The 16504-nt window shown below is 36.0% G+C and overlaps 1 protein-coding gene across 1 annotated transcript; it reads left to right on the top strand.

Annotated features, from left to right (window-relative positions):
* Positions 1–7817: 7817 nt before the first annotated feature.
* On the top strand, positions 7818–10453 carry LOC142519738 (4-hydroxy-3-methylbut-2-enyl diphosphate reductase, chloroplastic-like; the record flags this gene model as incomplete). The annotated part of the gene is given in 9 exon segments (XM_075622765.1): positions 7818–7959; positions 8118–8314; positions 9066–9110; positions 9112–9246; positions 9346–9477; positions 9610–9684; positions 9763–9868; positions 9952–10046; positions 10262–10453. Coding segments are annotated over 9 exon segments (1056 nt in total), but the record flags the coding sequence as incomplete, so codon positions are not given.
* Between the last annotated feature and the right edge of the window lie 6051 nt (positions 10454–16504).

Genomic DNA, 16504 nt, shown 5'->3' on the forward strand with positions numbered 1-16504 from the left:
AACAAATAACTAAAATAAAGACCACAAAGATTTTATGGATGTTCAGAGACTTCAAATACTCCTACTTCACCCCTTCTATTAGAAGGATATGATTTTCACTGAAAGACTTTGATTAAATACAAAGGGAGTAATCACTCACTTCAATTTAGTCTTAAACAATGCCAAACAGAAACTCTTAGTATCTTTACAATTTATCAATATACAACTGATTTTATTTTCTTAGCACATATGATCTTAAGAGATAAAATACAGCAATGTAATGTGCTAGTGCTTTAGCTCAAATGATAGCCTGAAAGCTATGAAATATCTCTGATAAGTATGAGCTTTTCTGTATGAATATCGTAACTGAACTTGTATGCTTGAATTAAAAATTCACTCAAAATAATTGTGCTAAAGTTCTTGTCTCAGCTGAACTCCACGGCTATTTATAGGCTTTGCTTTTAACGGTAACATCGAGTGCGTTAAATGACTCATATCCATTGATTTGTCCTTTCTGAACGTGTCAACATCCTTCTAACAATAGTACACTATGGCATTCTGAAATGCGGAGCTCCCACTACGAGTTGCAGTATACTTTTGTACAATTTGTCAGTTGTTGGCTACGCTCTTGTACAATTTGTCAGTTGTTGGCTACGCTCCTAACTGATGACGTGTCAGACTAATTATCAGTTGACTATATAGTCGATCTATTCTAATTGATAGTTCAGTTATCTATACAGATTCAATTAGCTCTGATCAGTTTGATTGGCTTCGATTATTTAGCGGATTAATTATCAGTTCGGGAAGCTTCAATTTAAGATCGAATTAGTTCAGTTGAGCCGATAGTTCTCGAATCTTCAAAAGCTTTATTTGTCAAACTCCGAAATTCTAATTCAAAAAATTTCCCTCTTTTTGGTGTTTATCAAAACATATAATTCAAGAACTGATAAACTTCATCGTAATTTATTGTAAATAAAATAATCTTCCACTGTACAGATTCGTACAAACCAAGAATGAAAGACTGTCAACTGTCAATCTAACTGAACTTACTTCTCTTCACTTCTTTGCTCTTTTGTCAGCAGGTCCTTCATAAGTTGGTTGACTAGATCTTTTCTTTGACTGTTGCTGCTGCTCTTCTTCCCCCTTTTCGTCAACACCAGCAAGAGAAGAGAGAAGGCAGCCTTCCGAGCTGACTTGAGATATAGCATTCAGCATCTGTTCTTGCATCAAATCCCTCCGTTTTGACATACTTGTGCGCACAAAGTCAATTCGCTTCATAAGCATGTCCTGAGTCTAGAAGAGAGCTGGAAATGTCACTCTGTCACTCTTCAGCTGATTTACAAAGAGAAATAATGAGGTGATATCCTTGGTAACCCATGCTTGATGTTCTTCATGGTATTCTCCTTCATAGAATCTACTTTAAGCGTTTGCATCAGCTGAGTCGACTTCAAGTCAGAGGCAGTTTAAAAGAAATTGTGCAAACTGGACTGAATTTCTTCAATCATGATATCAATAGCTATAGGTATTTCAGGAGACAAGATTTCAGATGTGGCAGGTGCTTTGCCCTTGTCTTTTCACCGAAAATCACCATGGTTAAATGTTGTGGGTCAGTCTCATTTTGTTGTTCTAATTCTGAAACAACTTCTTCAATTGCTTCTTGCTGAGTGTCTAGAATTGAAGTAGTAGGCTGAGCAGAGGTTGAGCTAGATGGCACATCAATTGGCATTTGCAAATCAGCTACTGGTTCAGAGTGCAAATGGGCCACAGCAGTTTTTTTTTTGTTGTTCATTCGTAGCAACTGACAGAACCATATCTTAAATTTGTTTCATCATATACCCCACGGCTAATTGTTCTGGCAAGCTTTGACATACATCTGTCTTAGTTGGCTCGAATTTCAGTTGGATGTAAGTTGCAACTGATTGGATAACTTCGTCAACATTGGCCAATGACAACTCAGTGTCTGTGTATAGAGTTTGTCCAACTGGTTGAGATGATGAAGGTGCAGAGAATAAATATGGTTAAATATGCTCAGGAACAGATTCAGTTGTCGTCTTAGAACCTGTTCAGCAACTGGCTCTTTGGATGGTTCTGACTGAACTCCAGTTTTCGGAACATACTCTGATGATTTTGGACTTTGGGAATCAACCGGTATGTATAAATTTTTATCCATATCCCATACTTTGATCTTCATTTGCAAAGATATTAAATCTGATTCTCGATCATTATATGAAATCGAACTGTTTGGATCGTAGTTAAGTTTCAACTGAGCTGTTATTTCAGTCAGCTTCTTCAAGTGCATTAGATCGAAGAAATAAGTCCTCCTTTTGAATGCCTGAGAAATAATGACGGATTGGATTGTCTTCAAAACCATTGTTTCTAGGGCAATGAACTCCCTTAAAACTGATTTCTTCTTCAGTCACCTTGCATACACTAAAGTGTCAAACCTGACCCATTCATCAAAATCTTCCACCTTAGACTCAGAAAATTCATTTATCTCACTCCAGATGAGATCGATGTGAGTCTCAATTGTGTTGTTTGGCCTGAGATATTCAATCAAATTGCCCTTGCCTTTTGGGTCAGTTAGGGCGTGAGAAATGGTTAGCCATGTAGTTGTTATATCTACCTTTTCTCTAATCACCACACCTTTCAGTCGAGCAATTGGTAGAACAGTTGTTCCAGTGACAAAGATAAGAGGTGCTTGATGTCCAACAATTTTTAACTTTTTACCAGATTCGGCGACAAGCTTCAAAGGATGATCAGCTGGCTTCTTCACCTGAGTCTTTTTAGCTGATGCTGCAACTGAAACTGACTGATTTTGTATAGCAGTTAAGGGTGTTTCAGCTCTAGTAGACATCAATCGAGCAGTTGGTATGGCTTTGAGAATGGTAGGTTTGGTCTTCTGTGACCTAGGTTTCTTCGCAATCTTTGGAGACGGTGTCTTTTCCTAATAACTTTCACTGACAATCAATTTCCTTCTGATTGTCAATTTCTTAGCCATCTCCTTGAATTTGGCTACCTTCACAAATTTTGGAGCAGCCAATGTCCCAATCTCAGTTTTGAGTTTCACAAATTTCACTGGGGAGATGTTCAGCTTGGTTTTGAGTGGCTGAACATTTTTGGTGTTGAAGACCTTGAACTTGGATGACTTTTTAGTTGAGTCATCAACGAGGCCTGAGCTTTTCAGCAAATAGCAGAGCTGCAGAGAGAAGCCATTGGATTGCTTGGAAGATTGAACCAAGTTCTTCAAGATATTGAAAATAATGGTTTACCAGTTCAATATTATGCCTTTCATGATCGCAGTCATGATTGAAACTTTCTAATGTGAGGGCAACAAATGAACCTGCCTTGGCAAGGACGCCCTTTGCAACAATATCATCCAGCAGTTGGATCTCTAGCTTCAGTTCCTTCTTGGGGTCTGATACTTTGATCTTCTTCCTATCAGCAGACAACAGAGTATGCATTTCTTCAATATCTGCTAGTTTAATCTCAGAAAAGTGAGACAGACCTTAAGTTGGGAGTTGGAAGAGGTTGCTGAAGGATTCTTTGTCCATAGTCAATACTTGATTGTTGATGGTCAGTATAATCTTGCCATCATCAGAAATCTTGTTGTTGGTATATAATTCTTGAATTTCCTTTGACTAGATTACTTGGGTCGCAATTCTCAAGAATTTCTTCATACCAACATCTTCAAGCTTTAGAAATACACTTCTAACAGCTTCATCTGAGATAGATAGAACAGAGTTGAAGTCGATTGCCATTGCGTTGAGAATGAAGGCTGGGGTTTGGCTTGCCATTAGCTTTTATTTTTAGCAAACATAAACTCTCTGAGTGTTTGAGTGCTTGAAAGTTTAGAATAGAGTAAAGAGAATTGAACGAGGGTGGCACGAATAATTATGTTTGTGACTATTCAAATTTTTGATGTAACGTCCCGAAAATTTGAAGGTCCACGTGAACCACATGCATTGTAAGTTATCAAATTTCTTATGTATTTTATTAAATTATTTTTAATACATGTTTATTGCATGGATATGTGTTTTAATTGATATTTTATTAAAGTTTAGTTTATAAGGGCTTTTAGTTGCATGTCGCGCTCAAACGAGAAATGGAGACCGAAGATGATTAAAGAATTTTTTTATTAAATAATTAGTTTTAATTATTTAATATATGGTGTATTTAAGTATGATTTTGGAAAATGGACCTAGGTGGAATATTTTTACTCGTCGGATCATATTTTAAACCAGTACGCAAATTTTAGCAAGTTGGGGGACTTTTTTAGGACTCGAACAATATTTTCAAAAATGTACCTAAACGAAATATTTTTCGAGAGTGTTATTGGGCTTTTCGGGATTGTTAAATTGCTTGATGAGCCTAAAACACTTTTAACTCCTTTAATTATTATTATTGGCCCATTATTGTATAATTATATTAACCTAAAATCTACATTATCTAACCCCAAACCTAATCCCTCCCTCATGGCCACCCCCTCCATTTTCAACAGGAGCCTCCCTCGAAAAAAAATGCAGCAACACCTCGATTTTCTCTCTAGGATTTTCAAAAGATTTCTCCTCTCTCCGGGGCATGTCCTACACGATTGTATCAAGTTTTAAAGTATAATATACGCAAAGGCACGCCACGGTCTATACTTTATTTTTCTCATAAATCACATCATGATATGAATTTTTAATAGTTTTTCAGTATATTATGTTGATCCCTTGTATTACATGGTGTTACCCGATTTTTACATGGAAATATGCATTTTACTCGTTTGGGTGCTCATGTTTTTCTTATGCATGAAGGGGCTGCTAGGTTAAGGCTTGTAAGGGCTGTGCACATTCAGATCAAGGGTGTCTACATGCTGGAGTTGGATTTGAATCGAGCCATGGCAGAGCCGATCGAATCCTGGGTGTTTGGTGATGCTTAGACGATCGGGTGAGGTAAAGAAGAGGGGCTCGGCTGCGTGGGTTGAACCAGGACAATGGTGCAGGTCTTGGTGGGTCCAAGCCATGGTCTAAGGAGGTCCATGCATGGCCGTTTTCAAGCCGAGAGTGGAACGAGTGGGCGTGCTTCGTGTAAGGGCTCGAGTTAGTTGTTGTTGTAGTATCATTCACAGCCGCGTGTATGGGGGCTGTAGCCATGGGTTGGTTGGTCCAGGAAAGGGTCCACGGGTTTGGTCTTGTCCCTAGTGTGGTCTGGTTCAGGGCTGGTCCGACTAAGTGTGGGCTAGGTTCGACTATTGGAGGGTTAGGTGTACAAGGGTTTGATGGTGGCTAAGGAAAAAATTTTCCAGCAGCTATATTGCCTTTTCTGAGGGTCCTAGATGTCTGAAACAAGTTGTTTAGGGGCTGGTAGGGTGTGTTTAAGGTGTGGTACTAGTTTGGGAAAGTTTGGTTATGGTTTGGATTGATTCGGGTTAAAACCGGGACCCCGATCCAAGTTTTAAAACGAATTGTATAAGTTATGATACATGCTCGGGTTTACATCTAGGAAATGATTATAAATATGTTTTGAGGTGTTTGGTTTACCTCGGGTCAAAATTTTGAGGTGCACGGGTAAAACGGTGATTTAGGATTTCTAGGGGCAAAATGATCATTTTGCTCGCGGGTCGATTTAGCAATCATGGCAGCGCCCTGATCACAAATTGATATGTTTTAATTGTATACGTTATCATGAACATGACTTTTTATGTAAATATGGAAAAACAATACGTTGCATGCTTGATTTTAAAAAAAATTTACGTATATACCTAATTTTTATAAGTGATGAATACGATGACATGTTTTTGATGGAAGGGAGTTGGTCGGGACTAATTCGAAAATTATAATACGATGAAATATAAGGCCAAGGCTCAGTGGATGGGTAATACTGTCGCTGATGTCCCCTCCGTCAGATACGACGATTGTTCGTAGATGGATCCATTGAATAGAGCTAATACGAAAGTCACAACTGATGAATGAAATTAAAAAAAGAAAACGAGCACGTATATGATGATATGTTGAGACATGTTTTGACATGTTATGCTATGTTACGATATATTTAAGTTCATGCTATTAAGATCATGAAAGGTATTTTAATTAATGTACTTTTCACTGCTGAATGTTATGTATGTGTATTTGTTATAACGGTTCACGGTGTGTTGAGTCTTTAGACTTACTAGGTGTGATTAATGCAGGTGATCATTCAGTTGAATAGATTGAGTAGACTGAGTTTGGGGTGCACGTGGAAAGCCGAGGACCTTGCATTTCTTCCGCATATTATGTTTATGAGATGGGTTTAAGCGATACGTTTAAATGTTTTTGAACGTTGTTATACGTTGTCGATTCATCAGACCTTCGCTATCTAATCGAATTTCGCTTTTAAATCAATATACTAGGAGATTGATATCTTTTTAATGGTTTAACCAATTGCAGTTATTTTATTATAGAGGTTGGATGACCTTTTAAAAGCAAGTTCAACTTATTTAAATATTTTTGAACGTGTGGATTCTCCGCCTTAGCTTTTAAAAAAATTAATTAAAAAAATATTTCAGTAGAATTTTAAAATGAGTAGACGTTAAAGTTGGTATCAGAGCAAGGGCTCTTGTAAAGGGTTGTGCCACCGCCAGCTTCAGAAGCTCAGTCGTCAAGCCTCAAGTCTGTAAGTTTAAATGTTTTAAATAGTTTTAATGCTATCACCTCCATGTTACATGATACATGTTTTTCAATGATTTACAGTACATGTTTAGCTGTTTACACGATTTAAGGATTAAATGTTTTGAAAACTAGATTGAATTGCATGTGGGTTAGGTTTGGAATTGGACTTGTCTAAGAATTCGAATTTTGGGTGTTAGGAGAGGTTGAAAATGATTTGACTATATTGATTTTTGGTTAGTAGTACTGGTGGTCAAATTTTTGGGTCATAAGTCAGTCATGAAGATTATGAATGCATTTGGGGCATGTAAGGTTTCTAAGGAAATACTGATGATTTGTGGTTACTAGTTGAGTTAATTTTTGAGAATTTCATATAATGAATAATGATTCGAAGAATACGACGATATTTAGAAGTATAAAAACATATTATTTGGGATTTTAGGTATTGATGGAAATGTAATATTGGTTAGGAGAATTGAATTTGGGTTTAATAAGCTTAAGATGATTGAACTTTATGTTGCGGGAAACCTATAAAATAGCATTAGGAACGCCAAAAAACTTACGAGTAATTGTAGAATTTTCAAAATTAAGGACCAATTGGATAATTTTCGTGGAAATTAGGAATTAATTTTGCAATGGTTAAGAAATTTGGGGACTTGTTTAGTAATAAGTGAGAACTAAATGGTTTAAATTACATGAATTTTCGATTATTTAGCCTTGAAGGCATAATTAGAACCTTGAAATATCTGAGTTATAATGTTATAAGAGATGATAATCAAGGGCATTGTAGGATGAATCAATATTGAGCTTGAAAATTTAAACTTTAGTGGAATAATGTAATGACAAATTAAGAATTTAAAATGATGACAACTTAAGGCAAAATTGATCAATTAGCACTAGTAGAAAAATCGAATTTTACTTCGACAGGCGTTACTTCGGCAATAATAAATTACGAAGTAATACATTACCAATAACTTCAGTAATAACACAAACGAAGTTGGATGTTTAAAAACACGGGCTTCACTGTATTTTTTTATTATATTTTACTTCGGCATATCAATGTTAATGAAGTAAAAAATAAGGAAAATAAGTTCATACTGAAGTAAAAAGATGAACCGATAAGTTTAATTAATTTAGTATCGATTATATCATATATCCTTCAGACTAACTCATTTCGATCGATCCACAGTTTTCTTTCAAAATTAACCCTAATTTCAATCTTCTTCGCTTCAAACCGCGCCGCCCCACATACGGAAGGTGTTTCGCCACAACTTGACTAGGAGCAAGAATTACAATCGCAAGGGTTTTGGGCATAAAGAGGAGACTCTCAAGCGAATGGGTCAAGAATATACCAGTATGTCGCGTTGAAATTTCATTTATTTTGCATTAATTCATGCTCTTACTGTTTCTGATGAAAGATGGTGGGAAGTGTTTTTTTTTCCTGATTTACTTCAGCTCCATTGTGTAATTTACCTAGATTTCGTATTTATTCATGCTTTTGGAGTATTTCAGGCGATACCATTAAAAAATTGAAGGAGAATGGGTACAAGTATACCTGGGGGAATGTTACCGTGAAGCTTGCAGAAGCCTATGGATTTTGCTGGGGAGTTGAGCGAGCTGTCCAGATTGCGTACGAAGCTAGAAAACAGTTCCCCAACGAGAAGATTTGGATCACTAACGAAATTATTCACAACCCCACTGTTAATCAGGTTTCTTTTCCTTGATTCTTACTTGCAGAATGGCTTTTGGTACAAAATTTCGTGCCCATTTGATATGAATGAGGGCTTGAAAGGAAATATTCCCAAATTTGGTCACCTTAAGGTCAACCTTTCCGAATCACTCTTTTTCCCCCTCATTTTCTTGAAAATATAAATTCAATTCCTGGTTGTGATTTTTTGCCTTCGAGGTTGCTTGATGGCAATCACGTAGAACCAACAAAATCAACGTCAAGGAACATTTTCGGGTGCTTGAATTGTTCAAGATTCTTTTTTGTGTTTGATGCGTTGTGATATGTAGTAATATAGGTCTAAAAATATTGAGTGAATTCCTTTCCTTTTTCTTATTTTTTATTATTATGGTAAAATCATCTGTAGAAAGAAATAAAACTTAATAACTATCAAAAGGAAAAATTATAATTGCTGGATCACATCTCCTGCACAATGGTTTTTGCGAAATTCCTTGCTTACATGGTACCAAATTCGGGTCACGGATTCAAAATTCTTGGCATGCAAATTCCATGTATTTCATTAAGTTGGTCTTAGATTAGCTAGCTTATGTTGCCTAATGCTGGACCGACTTACATGGGTATCCTTGAATATAAATCCAGAATATATTCCCTGATTCTTGGCTTATTCATGGGTTGCATTAGTTTTGGGTCACCTCCTGTGAACTCGATTTTTGGGAAAATTGAGTTAAGATAATAACTAGTAGTAATTTGGCTATTTGACTATCTACCAGCAGAAGCTTGAAGAGATGGACGTGAAAAATGTTCCTGTCGACAATGGAAAAAAAACAATTTGATGTTGTTAACAAGGAGGATGTTGTTGTTCTCCCTGCTTTTGGAGCTACTGTAGATGAGATGATGGTTTTGAATGATAAAAATGTGCAAATAGTTGACACCACTTGCCCATGGGTGTCGAAGGTACTTTTTGACTATAAAATTTTTTGTTCTATTGATCATCATTATCCAAGACAAACTGTGCATCTCTCTCCCGAGTTCTAAACTTTTGTTTTTTTACAGGTTTGGACTTCGGTCGAAAAGCACAAGAAGGGAGAGTATACGCCAATTATCCATGGTAAATACTCTCACGAAGAGACTATTGCAACTGCTTCTTTTGCTGGAAAGTATGTCATTGTAAAGAATATGGCAGAGGTAAGCTTAATTTTGTGCTTCATTTTAACTATAATCTTTGTCAATCGACCACAGATGTTTTAAATTAAAAAAGATTGGTGTAGAAGTAGTTTACATGTGGTTGTGACTTTAGAAATGCTGTAATAATTACAGGCAACATATGTATGTGATTATATTTTGAATGGCGAGCTCGATGGATCCTCGTCATCCAAGGATGCGTTCCTCGAGGCAAGCTGAGCATCTTATGCTGCTGAAGTTGAACTTTATTTTCTGTATTCAGATTTGCAGAGATTGTTTCCTATGTAGAAATTTAAATATGCTGTGTCCAAGGGTTTTGATCCAGACGTAGGCCTTGTAAAAGTTGGTGTTGCAAATCAAACAACGATGTTGAAGGGTGAAACAGAGGAGATTGGTTAGTTACAAACCAGTGTCTTAGTTTCTCAACATGTTAGTATTGTGTGGCATGTGAATTGATGTTGGTCTTTTATCGTACAGGAAAATTAGTCGAGAGAACCGTGATGCGCAAGTTTGGAGTGGAAAATCTTAACAACCATTTCATAAGTTTCAATACTATTTGCGATGCAACTCAAGTAAATTCTCTCTCCTTTTTCTAAATATATCACACCTAATTTTTTGTCCTTGATATGATTTTGAAGAACCGTAGAGTTTTTATCTCCAGCGACTCTGTTTTGGTGACTTGATTTATGAATGTGTGTGTGTGTGAAACACAGTGCAGAATGCTTATGATTGTCCTTTAACCATTAAGTTCGGTGCATCTTGTCTGACATTTAGCCGTTATATTTAGGAGAGACAAGATGCCATGTTCAAACTGGTCGATGAGCAGTTGGATCTTATACTGGTCGTTGGTGGTTGGAACTCAAGCAACACTTCGCATCTTCAAGAAATTGCAGAGGAGCGTGGAATCCCTTCTTAATTGTGAAGTAACATAATATTAAATACTTCGTCAATAGGAAATCAGACGAAGTGATAGAATTAATTTACTTCACCATTGTTCTGTAAAAACGAAGTTGTTTTGCACAATTACTTCACCAAAATACAAATTCTTGAAGTATTTCGAACCACTTACTTCGTCACTAAATGTAAATTGTGAAGTAACATAATATAAAATAATTCAATAAATAGGATAAATGCTGAAGTTATAGATTATATTTACTTCAACAAATAGGATAAATTGTGAAGTTGTTTGCATCTATTACTTCACCAAAATACATAACTACGAAGTCTTTCAGATGAATTACTTCATCAATCATTGTAAATTGTGAAGTAAAATATTATAAACTTCTTCGCTAAATAATAATTAAGACAAAGTTATATATAATCTATTACTTCACTCTTTACAAAAATCGATGAAGTAAAACACATTTCTTACTTCGGCACCGGTCCAATTCTGGACCGATTTTCGAAGGAAAACCGGCCAAAGACTTCAGTAATTTCAATCATACAACTTCGGTTATTATGCGAAGTAAAAGGTACATCTATTACTTCACGTCCATATACTTCGGCAATTAACTACCTTATTACTTCATTGAATACGCGAAGTAAAAAGCGATTTTTCTACTAGTGTAGTTTAGTTATAGGATTGGAAATTAAGTTAACATATTTTTGAGAACTTAAGTTCGATATATCATAAGTTTTAGTCATGATTTTAAAAATTTAAATTATACCTTTGTTCGGGTTAATTTTTTTTTATTGTTATGTATGATTGATAGTTAGGTTACTTGAGAGGCGTATGTAAGAACTGAGATAGACACCATGTCTTGGAGAAATTAAAAAAATGTTTTTTTTCTTAAAAGTCTAGTAATATCGTGATATTTGGAAGTAATTATATATGGTATACTCATGAACATTTAGATGTTATGCTTTATAAGAAATAAAGGCACTTTAGGAATTTTAGAAAGTCATTAAGAAACTTTGGATTAAGCGGATATATGTGTTGGAATTATGTTACCTAAGACTATTTGGGTTGGGTAAGTTCGAATTGCAAGTTTATGACATAGGAGTTAATACGGAAAATTTGTGTGAAATAAAAACAAAAGGGAATTAATTGTGTTCAAAATATATTACAAATGAACGAATATTAAGATTTTATCGAGTAAGAAGTCTAAAATCTTGATATGGAGAATCTAGGATTCTATGAGTTATAAGTGAAGTTGATTTATTAGTGTTAGTCCATCATTAACAGGGGAGAACTTATTAAGTTTTATATGCTAGTATTAATTAAGCATTAATGATAGGTAAGAATGCGACATTCGTTTCAGTGAGGAAAGTCTAAGGTCTTAGACCTCAACTATATTGTAATTGGGATATAAATAGTTTAATTTTGTAATCGATGCTAGAAGGGTTTTATTATTTAGGTAGAAGATCGATATTGTACATTTTGGGTTTTATGCATTAACACTTCTCGAAATTAAGATTTGTTTGTAACAATTTGATATTTGGGATGTACTTGTAAATAAGTTGCTTAGTTTGATGTCATAAGATAAAGATTTGATTCAAGGATCTTAGGCTAATAAATTTATAGGGTTGAGATAAGGTTTAATCATTAAGTATATTACCCAGGATAAAAGTCGATTAGTAAATTTTGGTACTAAGATCTCTTAAGTCGAACTTTATAAATGATAATGTAATAGGTTGATGAACATCTTGAGTATAGTATAAGAAAAGTAAAGTGAGATAAGTTTGGACATCCATTTCTAATATGAGGAACTACGAGAAAAGTCAAAATTCGAGGTCATAGAAAAATAGAACTAAGTCTCGATAGGTCGTTTTAAGTTGCGATTAACAATCGAGGATTTCGAAGGGAATTTAATTGGGATTGAGTAGACAAAATGACAACTTTACACTTATTTTATCAGAGTAGCGTAGCGAAAGCGTGGATTATTGGGATACTAGAATTAAGTGTCTAAACTTCTTGTATGTCACGAAATATTTTTCGGGATTGTTATTGGGCTTGTCGTGATTGTTTTATTGCTTATTGGGCCTAAAACTCTTTTAACTCCTTTAATAATTATTATTATTGTTTCATTAGTATATAATTATATTAATCTAAACACTACATTATATAACCCTAAACCTAATCCCTCCCTCATGGCTCCCCCCTCCATTTTCAGCAGCAGCCTCCCTCGAAAAAAATGCAGCAACACCTCGATTTTCTCTCTAGGCTTTTCAAAAGATTTATCTCCATCTCTCAGGTACACGTCCTACGCGATTGTAAAACTTTTCGAGCCTAGTATACGCAAAGGCACGCCTTATACCTTCTTTTTCTCATCAATCACATCATTATATGCATGAAAGGGGCTGCTAGGTTAAGGCTTGTAAGGGCTGTGCACATTCAGATCAAGGGTGTCTAGGTGCTGGAGTTGGATTTGAATCGAGCCATGGTAGAGCCGATCGAATTCTAGGGTGTTTGGTGATGCTTAGACGATCAGGTGTGGTAAGAAAGAGGGGCTAGGCTGCGTGGGATGAACCAGGCCATGGTGCAGGTCTTGGTGGGTCCAAGCCTTGGTCTAAGGAGGTTCATGTGTGGCCGATTGCGAGCCGAGAGTGTAACGAGTAGGTGTGCTTCGTGTAAGGGCTCGAGTGAGTTATTATTGTAGTATCATGCATGGACGCGTGTATGGGAGCTATAGACATGGGTTGGTTGGTCCAGGAGAGGGTCCACAGGTTTGGTCTTGGCCCTAGGGTGGTCTGGTTCAGGGCTGGTCTAGCTTAGTGTGAGCTAGGTTCGAATATTGGACAGTTAGGTGTACTAGGGTGAAGGATCGTTTGCTGAGCATCTTTCGGATGCATCAAACAAAATATTTTCTAATGAGCTGCAATAGCTCGTGTTCTAAGATTATTAACACCAATGAATTAAATCGAGTTTGGTTTAAAACCAAGCGGAAAAAACTCGAAGTTTCGTGAAGAAGACTGTTGTATTAGAAAACATTTTATCTTATGTAAACTGAATAACCGAAAAAGGATAGATTAGTTTTTGCATTCATCAGTTCAGTTATGGTGACAACTAAACTGACGGATATATTAACTGATCCAAACAGTTTGAAAACAATAGTTAAACAGTTAAATACACAAGATATGTTTATGGATGGTCGGAGACTTCAACTGCTCCTATGTCACCCCTTCTATAGCCTCGGGTAGGATCCACTAGAAGACTTTGATTTAAACAACTCTTTTTACAAACCCACTCAACTAGGACTTACACTACTGCCTAAATTGAACTCCTAGACTAGACTGAAGGCAGCACCTTCCAGTCAACACTTCTTTAACGTCTATGTGTCAAAGACTACATACACAAGTTTAACGTCTTTGTGCAAGACTGTATTTGAGTGATTGAGAGTGTTTGTGTGTGAGAACTGAACAAGGATGTTCCCACACACTGAGGGAAATAAGCTTCTAATCTAAGTTGATATAACTGTGAAGAGTTCCCTCTGGGATGATTGCTTCTAAAAGCTGATGTGCACTGAGCGTGCCCTTTCTTTTATCTCGTTTATGCTTAAAAGTTTCTTTTTGCTCACTCTTCTTCTTTTTGTTGTTGTTGAGTCTTCACTGATCTTCTCTTTATATTGGAGGGAAAACTGATCGTACAATGAGACTCATTTGTTGTATCCGTTGCATCTTGAATTTGTTTCTTGGACTTTGTGTCTCGACTTTTCGACTGCCTTTCTGAAACGTTTTGTCTTTAATGCTCTAATGCAACGTCCATTATTGTCTTTTGACTAGACAATGGCGTTGTACCTTCACGTACAGCTGGATTCCACTGAAAGAGTTTGTCTTCATCCATAACTGAAAGATTTCGACTGATGCTTCGAACTGGTCAGTTGAACTGATATTCAGTTGGGCTGGTGAAATCAGTTGACTCGTCGGTTGAACTAATTTCACTCTTGTTCAGTTGGACTGATCAGCTGGATTTCTTCATCAGTTGAACACTCCTTTGGCTGGCCACGCTTCTGAGATTCTCCTGCTGAACCACCTATCAACTGGACAATCAGCTGGACTGCTCAATTGACGTAACAGTTAGACTGATTCATTTTGTGCTATCAGTTGGGTCTTCAGTTTGCGATGTAAACAGCTCGTGAGTGATCGTAGATGCTGCACACTTAAGGTAGATTATTAGTAACGCAATTAACAAGTTTTGTTATCAACAAAATCAAGATTGCGAACTTGAAAAATTCCAACAATCTCCCCCTTTTTGATGATTACAAAAACTTGAGCAGTTAAGCGCAATATATTCAGTTCAAGGGTTAGTATATTCAAACATCACTATAAAGCTCCTCCTTTATAACTAAATTTAAAGAAATTTTGAAAACAAGCAAAAACTCCCTCTCCAAAACTGAATTAAAAACGTTTTAAGAGAGATAAACAGAATTAAGAAAATATTTTTCAGTTGACGAAAAGGAAAGAATTTTTCTCAACAACTGAATTTTAAAAACTGATTGACAATACTTTTAGTTTGAGAGAAAAACGAAAAAAAACTCCCCCGAAACTGAATAAAAACTCGTTTCTGAAAGATATTTATATAATAATTCATTCAGAGATTATAATTATTCAAGCAATGTAGACAAGAGATTTGGAAATATCCATTCAGTCACAATGAAACACAGCTGAACAAATATGATGTTTATTTAAATAAATTTTCTTGTATTTACATCTAAATACATACATCAGTTGAACAAGAAAAATTACTACAACAGTAGCATATATTAAACAATATCAGATATCAGTTGGTTTATGCGACAGAACTGGATATACCATCAACTGGTTGCTTGACTGCTTGAACTGCTGCATCGGTTGTGAGTTCATTTTGCTAGAGGAACGAGTTAAACTGCTTGAACTTGAATTCTTCGCAAACTAACTGGTCGAGCAGACTCTGACTAGGCTCAACTGGAATACAGCTGGTGATTTAATCAACCAACATCCTAGCATGAATGAGTTTCTTCTGAAGAACAGCTGACCTGGTAGACTTGCAACTGAAAGCTTGTTCAACGAGCAATTTAGCTGTGCATCTTTGCAAATGATTCTCAGTCCCCTGTAAGCTGATTAAAACCCCTAAGCAAAGAGTCTAAAGAAATGGCTACAATATTAGTTGCAGAGCCAATCCTCTCAACTTTTTACTAAAGAGGGACATATAAATAATTTTAAAAAGTTTTGAAAAGAGTATTAAATAATTTTAAATAGATTTTAACACTATTTTAAAGTAAAATTTTAAAACACAGTTTTCTTCAAATGTTCTTCTTAGAACGACCTGCTCTGATTTCAATTGAAGGATCGTTTGTTGAGCATCTTTTGGATGCATCAAACAAAATATTCTCCAATGAGCTGCAATAGCTCCAGTTCTAAGATTATTAACACCGATGAATTAAATCGAGTTTGGTTTAAAACCAAGCAGAAGAAACTCTAAGTAATCCTTCGTGAAGAAGACTATTGTATTAGAAAATATTTTATCTTATGTAAACTGGATAACCGAAAAAGTATATATTAGTTTTTGCATTCATCAGTTCAGTTATAATGACAACTGAACTGACAGATACTAACTGATCCAAACAGTTTGAAAACAATAGTTAAACAGTTAAATACACAAGATATGTTTATGGATGGTCGGAGACTTCAACTGCTCATACGTCACCCCTTCTACCGTCTCGGGTAGGATCCACTAGAAGACTTTGATTTATACAACTCTTTGTACAAACCCACTCAGCTAGGACTTACACTACTGTCTAAACTGAACTCCTAGACTAGACTGAAGGCAGCACCTTCCAGTCAATACTTCTTTAACGTCTATGTGTCAAAGACTACATACACAAGTTTAACGTCTTTGTGCAAGACTGTATTTGAGTGATTGAGAGTGTTTGTGTGTGAGAACTGAACAAGGATGTTCACACACTGAGGGAAATAAGCTTCTAATCTAAGTTGATATAACTGTGAAGAGTTCCCTCTGGGCTGATTACTTCTGAAAGCTGATGTGCAATGAGTGTGTCCTTTCTTTTCTCTCGTTTATGCTTAAAAGCTTCTTTTTTGTTCACTCTTCTTC

Source organism: Primulina tabacum, chromosome 11 (genome assembly GCF_025594145.1).
Source record: "Primulina tabacum isolate GXHZ01 chromosome 11, ASM2559414v2, whole genome shotgun sequence".
NCBI classification, from domain to species: domain Eukaryota; kingdom Viridiplantae; phylum Streptophyta; class Magnoliopsida; order Lamiales; family Gesneriaceae; genus Primulina; species Primulina tabacum.